General features: G+C 47.5%; 1 protein-coding gene across 1 annotated transcript in view; it reads right to left on the reverse strand.

The window, feature by feature from the left end:
* Nucleotides 1-10132, reverse strand: part of DDHD1 (DDHD domain containing 1) — a 63068-nt gene extending 52936 nt beyond the window's left edge. Inside the window, exon 1 of the mRNA XM_066321532.1 lies at nucleotides 9433-10132. Within this exon, the coding sequence (XP_066177629.1) occupies nucleotides 9433-10123 (691 nt within the window). The 5' untranslated portion in view covers nucleotides 10124-10132. The remainder of the gene's footprint in view (nucleotides 1-9432) is intronic.
* Between the last annotated feature and the right edge of the window lie 209 nt (nucleotides 10133-10341).

Here is a 10341-nt window from a genome sequence, read left to right on the forward strand (position 1 = left end):
AGCACATGGAAAGAAAGGAGTGGAACTGGATGATCTTTAAGGTCCCTTCAACCCAAACCATCCCATGACTCTGACAACCTCTAGTTCTACGACAATCAAATTCTAAAGGTGACCAGCTCCAAAGGCAAGTGGCACTTCAGTTAATGAAGACAGGGAAGTGCATCAGTGGGAATTCTGTGAATACTCTGGATGGAGTGGGGAAATAATTTCACACAAGAGATTTCTCAGTAAAATCTGTGACTGTGGGAAAGAGGTTCCTAACCACAGCTCCTCTGTTTAATCCTGCACACAGGCTGTCACTGAAAAACTCCCATGTGTAATCCACAAGACTTGATGCAAACTTAGACAGTAAAGAGCACTGAAAAGTGATGAACCCAAATTGCCATTTCAGCATCCAATTTCATCAGTTTTTTAGCACTCACTTATCCACCTTCAATAAATTCATTCATGTCTTGCATACTCATATTTCAGACAGCTTAAACTACATTCTTTCAGCTACTTTTGTTTTATGGAAGAGTTAAAGACACTGGAATTACATCATGTTGTAATTTAGTTTTTTGTCCAGACAGAATTCCAATTCTATAAATGAAGTGTTATTTATCCTTATCCCTGCAATCTCAATCCCTAGGAAAGGATTTGCCTTGATTTCTTTACTGCCTTAAGTCTTACACCATATAATCTGCAGCTGGCAGTGCTTCAGACTGAAAGATATCAACATATTTGACTGGTTATACATTTACCACGGTTTATTTATAAAAGAATTTGTAAATCAATCTGAATGGTGAAGATTAAAAGCAGATGAAAACCACTTAATTTTAATTAGTCACACGTATTTTACCACTTTTAGAGGAAATCAGTTTAAGAGATTTACTCTGCAACAAAGGATTTATTTATTTTTTGCACAAACAGGTCTTTTTCCCCCCCTGAAAATCCAAAGAATAAAAGAATACAAGTGCTGTAATTAATGGTGTGATAAGGACATGAGTGATTTGCCTTATGATAATCACCAAAATCCTCTGAATAACGAGAATTATGTTAAAAAAAACCCTATATGCGACATATAAACTACTGCATGCATGTGCAGTGCATGTGTATAACCCAGCTACTCCTTCTTCATGAAGATCTTGAAATCTGTGTGATCATATCTAATATAAATGGGAATAAAAAACTGGCTAATGCATCAGAACATAGACACAACTGAACAGAATTTGCCTTCATTTCCCTTTTAAGACATCAATTCTATCATTCATTTCCTGCCACCACCATGCTGGACAGGGCATAGCCTTAAATTCCAATTTTTTACAGCTCAAACGACCCCTTTTCACCTGCTTTGATTGGGGACCATGAAGTGTGGCAAAACTAAGATAACACAGAGGTAAGAACTGCTGGCCAAGTCCAGGCACTCCTGGCACTCTGCAGCCATTAGTCCCAAGACACTTATGATGATTTACCCACAAATGAGATCTAAAAGGTTCATAGAATATTCAGAGGCTCAGAAACTTCAATTAAAGCTGGTGTTTCACTCAAACTGACAATTCCCAGCTCTCCAAGGTCAAAGCCAAGAAGTTAGGCAAGAAACACAAGCTTACAAAACACTGCCAGGCCGAGATGATTTTCAGCGTAGTTCTTTCAGATTCCTGCTTTTCGGCATTGTAACACTTCCTCAAATTTGACTTCCTTCTTACTACAGGGACAAACGATTTGCAGCATATGAGAATATTATCTGCACAAACTGAAGGCAATTTTGAGGCTACAAATGTGACATGTAAAACTGAAAGTGAGTTATATAGTGAGGTGCTCATACATTTACCAAGGACCTGCCCTGAAACACTTTCAAGGATTGGGCACCCACACTTTTCTGAGCAACCTGTGGTAGTGCCTATCTATATAAATAGGAATAAATAAATATTAAAAAAAATATTCCGGAATAACATCAAGGAATATATTAGATGTTGGAGAATTTCTTAAAACTTTTAAGACTTTTAAAAATTTGTTGTCCATTCCTATTATATCAAGCCTAAAATCACATTCTGGGTATATTTCATCAGGAACTTAGGAGATAGGAATTCAAACTGAAAGAACTGGAATTTAGTTTAGATATGTGGAAGAAATTCTCGTCTGTGAGGATGGTGGTATCGCAATAAAATAGCCCCAAACTAAAACTGCATTATTTCATGTTTGCTACCTAACTTAACACACTTAAACTTTTTTCTTTTTTAAAAAAAGCTTAACATTGCACACCTTTCTAGCTCTCTCTCACACTATTTCAGAACACAGCAGGTGACTGACTTTTAAATAAATAGAATCACTTGTTTGATCCCAGCCTGGTGACCTCTCTTTGTTCAACCACAAACATGTGCGACCTGTCCCCAAAAGGAACAAGTCCTGCAGAGGAACTTTTGAAAGGGTGAAGCCTCAGCCTCAGAAAACTTCAGAGGGACACAAACTTGGAGCCTGTGACTGAGCTGAAAAGAGATTTCATTCACCGCGCAGTAAAAATTATCGTTTTGCTGGTTCACCCAGCAATTCTCAGTTGCTCCCTTGAAGCAATTTGTAAATTCCAGGGGTAATTACATTTGAGTTATATGGAGAACTCAGCACATTCTGGCACAGGTGGGATTTTCTTTCCAGAGCAGCTAAACCTGAGAGCCTCAAGAGTTTCCTCCAATGCTGGATCCCAGAGGCAGGAATAGATGTTTTGCTCTGCTGCAAACATGGAATTGCCTCTGATTTACCAAGACTGCCTGAAATACTCCAGCAACAGCCTAAAACTGTTTTTCCCAGAACTGTTTTTAATCCATTTAAGCTATGAATTGAGCAATCAGGAATGAAAGGCTATGCTCTTTGGGGCTGGTTCCAGTCAAACACAGAAGAAACTCCACAAAAAGTGATGAATATGCTCCAAGTCATCAATGCTGTAAATCATCCCAAAACACACAATCCCACAATGGTTTGGATTGGGAGGGAAATTCGAGATCATCCAGTTTGACCCCCCGCCATGGCAGGGACACCTTCCACTAGCCCAGGTTGCTCCAACCCCTGTCCAACCTGGCCTTAGACACTTCCAGGGATCCAGGGGAAGCCACAGCTTCTCTGGGCACCCTGTGCCAGGGCCGCACCATCCTCACATCCAGGAATTCCTTCCCAATATCCCATCCAAATCTCCCTTTTTCCAATTTGAAGCCATTCCCTGTGTCCTGTCCCTCCATCCCTTGTCCCCAGTCCCTCTCCAGCTCTCCTGGAGCCCCTTTAGGCCCTGCAAGGGGCTCTGAGCTCTCCCTGGAGCTTCTCTTCACCAGATGAACACGACCAGCTCTGCCAGCCTGGCTCCATGACCTAAGTTTTTCAGGAAGGATTTTCCTGGTTTAAGGTAACATTTTAATTACCATATCCACAATTGCTCTTTTCACAGACCTGATCCTGATGGTCCAAGCCAAAATCCTAAAAACTCCCTTTACAAGCAGGAAGCATTCATCAAAAAAAATCACCTTGGACTGTCAAAACATGAAATGGGCTGCAGTTTTAAACTTAGACTTGTGTTTTTATTGAATTCTTATCCATTAAAACAGTTCATTAAACTTCAATCCTAGTGCTCTGAAGCATTTCCACCGCTGGCATTTGCTGCTAGAACCACTGAGTTTGCCCCTTATCAGCTCTTTTCCCCCACAGGGAGATCTGCATTTTTTTAAAACCACAAAAGAACAGCTCCTGTGCCACATGACCAACACATGAACACCTAAAAATGAATGTGTGCTCCCAGCCCATCCCCAGCCACAGGGCTCTTGCACAATCCCACCCTCACAGCCTTCTGAAAACACTGCTGTGTTTCCCAGCTCCACGAGCACACAAAAACAGGTGGAACAACAGGTTCCTGAAATAGCCTCCAAAATAAAGAAGAGCAAGATTGCCTCAGCGCACACCTCAGACCTGCCACTAATGAACAAGATGACAGCAAAGGTTATTATGCCCTTGGATGGCTTCAACTCCTCCCTTTTGCACCACAGGGATTATTTTTCTGTGCTGTCCTCTTGAACTCATTTCCTTCTTCCATCTACTCCAGAATTCCCTACCCCATCATCTCCATGTTTGAGTTTTCTTTCCATTTTTTCTAACCCTGTACACGGTTTCCCCTACCAGAAAACCAGCATGATTTTCACAGAAACCCAGAATGGTTTAGTTTGGGAGGGACCCTGAAGACCACCCAATTCCACCCCTGCCATGGGCAGGGACACCTTCCACTGTTCCACGCTGCTCCAAGCCCTGTCTAACCTGGCCTTGGACACTTCCAGGGATCCAGGGGCAGCCACAGCTTCTCTGGGAAAAAAAAAAATCTAGTTTCTTTCACCATAAATTTCACTGCCTGGGATCCCACTTGCACTTCTGTTCCATTCATCCCAGTGCTCACTAATCCTGCTATTGGCAACATCTATTATCTGTGGAGCTTCTCCTCTCCAGCTCCACACCAGCCACTCACAGCCCATTCACAATAGATCACATCACACCAGTGACCTTTTCTCTGGTCAACACTCAAACCACTCCTTCACCCTCGCTGTTTTCAACCAAACAGACATCTCTGAGACAACTGCTCATGCTTCTTATTTTAATATCTTGCTCTTTTGCAGATTTTTCAGGGCTTTTTCCATCTAGGCCTTCTGCTCACCAACTGGCACCATGCCAGCTCTTACACATCCTTGTGCTCCTCCAAGAGCTTTGGAAAAAGTCTCCGCTTTCAGTGTAGTTTTCCCAAAAATTCACCTATCACTGGTCCTTAATCCAAAATAAATCCCATCCTATTCCTTTGATCTCAACACTGTCCATCCCATGTTCAAGCCTGAATAAAGTCAGAGCAGAACTCGTCATCTTCCTCATCCCACAAACATTTCCTGCTGCCACAGTTACAGCAGAAAACAGCCCAGAATTTGTAATCCGAATATTCCTGCCTTTGTCCTTGTGGACCAAATCCAGCAGGAAAAGTGCTGGACCACATCAAAAGACAAACACAACTTTCTAAGCCATGTCCATCCTTAGCTACTTTGCTGTAGCTGAACCATCCACTGGAGAATGATTTTGGTCCCATTTAAAGGAGAAAGACAACAGATTAACTTTGATTAAATATGTTTAAATAAAACACAAAAGCTAGGGCAGGGAAGAAACTCGCCCTCAGAGACACATCCCAAGTGCTGGCACCTCAACCCTGGCCAGGTGAAAACATCCCAGAAGCCCCAAGCTCACTCTGCTGAGAGGCCACAAAAACCCCTGAACGTACACACAAACAAACGTGATTTAATACACGGAACACTGCAAATCTGAAAGTTATTTCATCTAGGTGTGTTAGTTCACAGAATCCCAAAGTGGTTTGGGTTGGAAAGAACCTCAAAGCTCATTTCATTTCATGGGCAGGGTTGTCTTCCACAATCCCAGGTTGCTCCAAGCCCTGCTCAGCCTGGTCTGAAACACTTCCAGGGCTTTTGGTCAGGAAGGAACTGGTCATAAACTAAGCTAGAGATGTTTTTGAAAGGATGGTACAGCAAAACCAGATGCAAAAAAGGAGAAGACAGGAAGATTTTGAATAGTGAAAGCAACATTTCACCTTTATAAAGTAAACTGTCAGTGATTTATTTGCAAAAGAATTCCACACCTGGAGATAAAAAAAGCCATATAAAACAGTATTCAGGACTTCAGCCTTCAATCTAAAGGTCCTTTATTTAAAAGAAATTTAATCAATCAAGTTCAAAGACTATCCAGCACACCAAAACGATGTTCTAAGTGTGCTGTAAAATGACTAGAAGCACTGCTAAAACCAGAGTAACCAAATGAAAGTCACAATGATAAACTCTTGATTCCAAACCTTTAATTTTCATCTTGATCAGAAGGCAGCTAAAATGTTTCTTTAAAGGAGCCCAATTCCAGCCTGAGTAGAGAGATCTTAATTTTAAGACCCAGTGGTCCACTCTGTATTCACAGGTATTTCCAGATTAAAGTTAGTAAAATATCTGTTATATCAGTACATCTTCACTCAGGGATAGTTCTAGTGAAAAACTGTTTTTTTTGTTTTTTTTTTTTTTTTTTTTAAATACAAAACCAGGCTTTTTACTTAATAGATTTTAACAGCTGTTAGGTAGAGAAATAATATACATTAAAACAGACAAACAAAACCCCCCCCAACCTTACCAAACCCTTGTCTGGGAATGGAGTAATTTAAATAAATACATGCAACTTGACAATGTACCCATGAAAAAAAGCCTGGAAAAAGCAAACACTTGACAGGACAATGGTTGCGTGGGACAAACCCACAAGCCAGAAAACAGGAGAGAGTCACCCAAAAATTCACAGGCCACAGATTTAAAAGACTCACACCAGATTTTGAAAACTCCACAGCAAAATGGTTGTAAAGCAGCCCTCTTCAGCTGGGAGGGCTGAAAAGAGCTGGATAATTTAAGATTTAAACAGAAGACCCTTGTATAAAATATCACACTTGTCATCTCCACAGAAAACAAGAAGCAGCCCTGCTCCAAATTACTGACTTATCTGAAAGCCTGTGCTAATAATTTTCATCCTCTTGCACCATTTCTTGCTGGTTCTGCAGCACTAATTAAATAAATCCCAGAGGTCACAAGGTAAGGATAAAATTCTCAGTAATTAATCTGCTCAAATTGTAACTCAGGCTGATATTCCTGATGTTACCTACAAATCCTGTAGGGAGCTTAAAATGCAGATATACTTATAAAAAAAAAATCTGCACATGCCAAGCTATAACCAACATTTCCCTGGCACTGTGATGCCCCAGGAATTGTCAGCTGAGGAACCAATGCTCAGTGTGGTGGCTGTGTGAGAGCAGCCTGCCCTGGAGTCCAGCACATACAGAAAAAAGGGCAAAATAACAAAGAGGAACGCTTTTGACCTTTGCTCTGAGCTGAAGCATGAGTCAGCAAAACCAGCCAGTAGTTTCTGTACTCTTCAACAGGCACCTCAGCACATTTTAAGTCAGTTGTACTCATCATACCTCACGCTTGTGTGGTCAGAGAGGATTCTCCTGCCTTACTCAGAGCTGGTTTGACACTTCCACGTCAGGGCAGCAGCCAACCCTTTGGACCCAGAATTGCACACATGCTACCAAACAGAAATAATATGAGAATTATGGCTCCACCAAAGCCTTCAAAGGCACAGATAAGACTGACTCCTGAGATCTGACCTTGCTGTTTTCTCAAGATCTGGATGCAGCAGTCAGGAATAATTGGAGAAAGGCACTCATAGGGAATAGAGGCCAGGAAATGTGCAGTAAGGAAGTTAAACCAGAAGGCACCAGAAGACCTTTGAAAGACCAAAAGTTGATCTCAGCCTTGCAAAGGACTGGACGTGCTAATAAGAAAAGACTTGAGCACTGCCCTTAATCAGCTTTCTGAGGACTAGAAATCATCCCCGTCATTAGTCTGCTCAGGCCCAGGAGTTTATTTCTCCCCTGCCTCTGGTGCTAACCTCTGGGAATCTCTCCTTCCCAGCACCAGAAATGGTCCCCGCACAGCCTATGCTGTCATCTGAAACATCTGCTCCTCAAGCTTAATGAGACTGAATCAGCTTCCAAAATGGACAAGGCACAGTGTCAAGAAATTAAACCTTTAAGCTGCTGACGAGCGCAGTCTCCTTGCTCCCATTACCAGGAGCAATCCTGCCTCACCTGGCAGCTCTGCTGGCTCCTTTTCCCTATGGCACAGTTACAGGGATGGCAGCACTTTCCTCCTCCCTGCATGTCCTGCATCTTCTCTTCCCAAGAACCACGTGGCAGGTGCCAACAGCAAGGGGCTTCAGAGTGGTGACACGGAGAAGCAGCTCCAGTTTCTGCTCAAGAAGCTGTGCCCAGGCTCCTTTAGCTCAGAACTCGTGTGGACTGAGACCTCTGCTCGCTCCTGGAGCTCACTGGCTGTCTGCTAGGTTGATGATTTGAAAGACAAATTGTCACACAAGTGAAATGTACCACACAGTATTGTCATTTACGGACCTCCCTCCTCTAAAGAGGGTGATAAATAAAGAGGGAAAGCAACAGAAAGCCGCGGTTTTCATCTCTGAAACAGCTCTGCTGTTCCCCTGAGTCTAAAGATGAGAGAAGCCTGCCTGCCCCTCTGCCAAGCCCATGCTCAGCTCCTCTGCAGCTCACTCTACTCCACACATCTCCCTTGTCCTTGAGGGAATGCAGCTGGAAAGCAAGTGCTCAGGAACAGCAAGTGAGCAGTGGCACAGCTTGTCAGCTTCAGGAAAGCAGGGGTTCACTTGTCCAGCAAGACCCTGGGAGCCCTTCACACCAGAGGAAAAGTGCAGGGAGCTGGGGTCTTTGCCCCCCTCTCACTTCTGCTCCACAACGTCTCCTGTCCTCCAGCAAAGGACACAGGAATGCAGGGGAAGTGTGGCAGAGGAGGTGTATTCCCACCTCATTTTGAAGTTGAGGGAGTGAAAAAAATTTCCCTCTATTGGAAGGGTAGGAATTAAGGATTATGTATGTATGAGATGCCTGTTGCAATTCCTCCAAGAGAAAGGAGGAGAAATCACACTTCATGCCCTTCCCAGTGATGAGAAAAATATGAAGCACGAGATCATAATTTCCCTAGTGGGAAGGACAAGGGTCACAAAGGGGAAGCCAGGGACAACGCTCTCTTCAATCATTCCTCACTGGAGATGAGGGATCAAAGACACGTCTGTGGGGAGGAGGGAGGAGTGGACAAACAACTGATGTTTCTACTCTGCTTCTTCTGAAGGAAAGGTGTGCAGGGAGGGAATTGGGAGAGTGCTGAAGGTGAATATCCACCCTCACTCAACCCTCTGCTTAGGAAAAGCAGAGCATAAGAAGGTTCTCAGCCACCTTGCCACCCACTTTCTTCCACACATGCCAAGAAACGAGCAGATGCACAGACCTCCCTTTTCTGGTGCCAGGTGTGCACACCCCAGATCATCTCCTTCAGGTTTGTGTGCACGGGGAGCCGAGAAGGGGAAAGATGCTCAGTTCCCTTTGCCTGGAAGTGGCTGGAATGTGCTCAATGACTGGGGGGCACCGCTCATCCTCGGGGAGGACAGCCCAGTGTCCCCTCTCTCAGGGATGCCCAAGTCTTTTTTATCCTTACAAGTGTCCCTGGCAGGGTGCGATGCCCAGCGCCGCGAAGGGGAATTCCCAGTGCCTCCTCGCTCAGATACGTGCTGGAGATGGACACCGCGAGTCCTCTCTCCCTGGATAATTCGTCCTGTATCCCTTGTAAAGGAGCACACCGGCAGCGAGCGCGGCCGGCTCAGCCCCGGCCACCCGGTGTCCCAGCCGGTGTCCCCGCGGCGGGGTCACCCAGCGCAGGCTCCGCGCGCGCCGGGGATGCCCCGCATCCCTCATGGGGACCACGGGGCACCCCGGGCCAGCCCCCGCCGCCTCCCCCCGGCCGGCACGGCGGCACTCACGGTTCCAATAGACGGGGTAGCTCTCGGCGCTGGCCACATCCACCTCGTAGAGCCCGCTCCGCACGCACACCGGCTCCACGGCCGCCGGCTCCCTCGCGCCGCCGCCGCTGCCCAGGGCGCGGAACGCCAGCTCGATGCGCAGCGAGTCGTAGCCGATGAAGGGCTTCCAGGTCTTGCGGTCCTCGCGGTAGAACCAGCGCACCTCCTCGGCGCCCAGCTCCCGCACCACCTCATAGCGGGGCCGGCCGCCGCCCGGCCGCCGCCTCTCGGGCAGCGCGGTGGCCGCCAGCGAGAAGCCGCTGCCGCCGCTGTCGCTGCTGCCCAGCCCCGCGCCCTCGCCCTCGCTGCCCTCGCCGCCCGTGCCCGTCGAGTACCGCAGAGACGCGCCGGACTCGGCCGAGTCGAAGTCGCCGGCGGCGGCCTCGTCGCTGAGGCTGCGCTCCCGCGGCGGCGCCGCCGGCTCGGGGTCGCCCTCGGAGGAGGATGTGGAGAGCGCGGCGCGGAGCGGCTGCGGGCGGCGGGGCGGGCGGGCGCGGGCAGCCGCCTCCTCCTCCTCCTCCTCTTCCTCCTGCTCCGCCGCTTCCTCCTCCTCGCCGCGGCTCGGCCGCTCGTAGCCGCCGCTGCCGTAGCCGCCGGCTTGGCCGGGCAGGTGCCGAGCGCCCTGCGGCGAGCCGGGCTCGGGGTAATCCATGCCGCAGCGCTCCCTGCCCGGCGGGGCCGCCCGGCCTCGCCCCGCCCCGCGCCCGCCCCGCTCCGCTGCCCCGGCCCGGCCGCGCTGCCGCAGCCGCCGCCGGCTCCCAGCGGGCGGGGGCGGCGCCGCTTCGTCACGCGCGGCGCGACGCGGGCGGGGGCGGAGCGGCGGCGGGGCGGGCGGGGCACGGGGCCACGGACACGCGGCGGGGACGGCCC

Source organism: Sylvia atricapilla, chromosome 6 (assembly GCF_009819655.1).
Source record: "Sylvia atricapilla isolate bSylAtr1 chromosome 6, bSylAtr1.pri, whole genome shotgun sequence".
NCBI lineage: Eukaryota > Metazoa > Chordata > Aves > Passeriformes > Sylviidae > Sylvia > Sylvia atricapilla.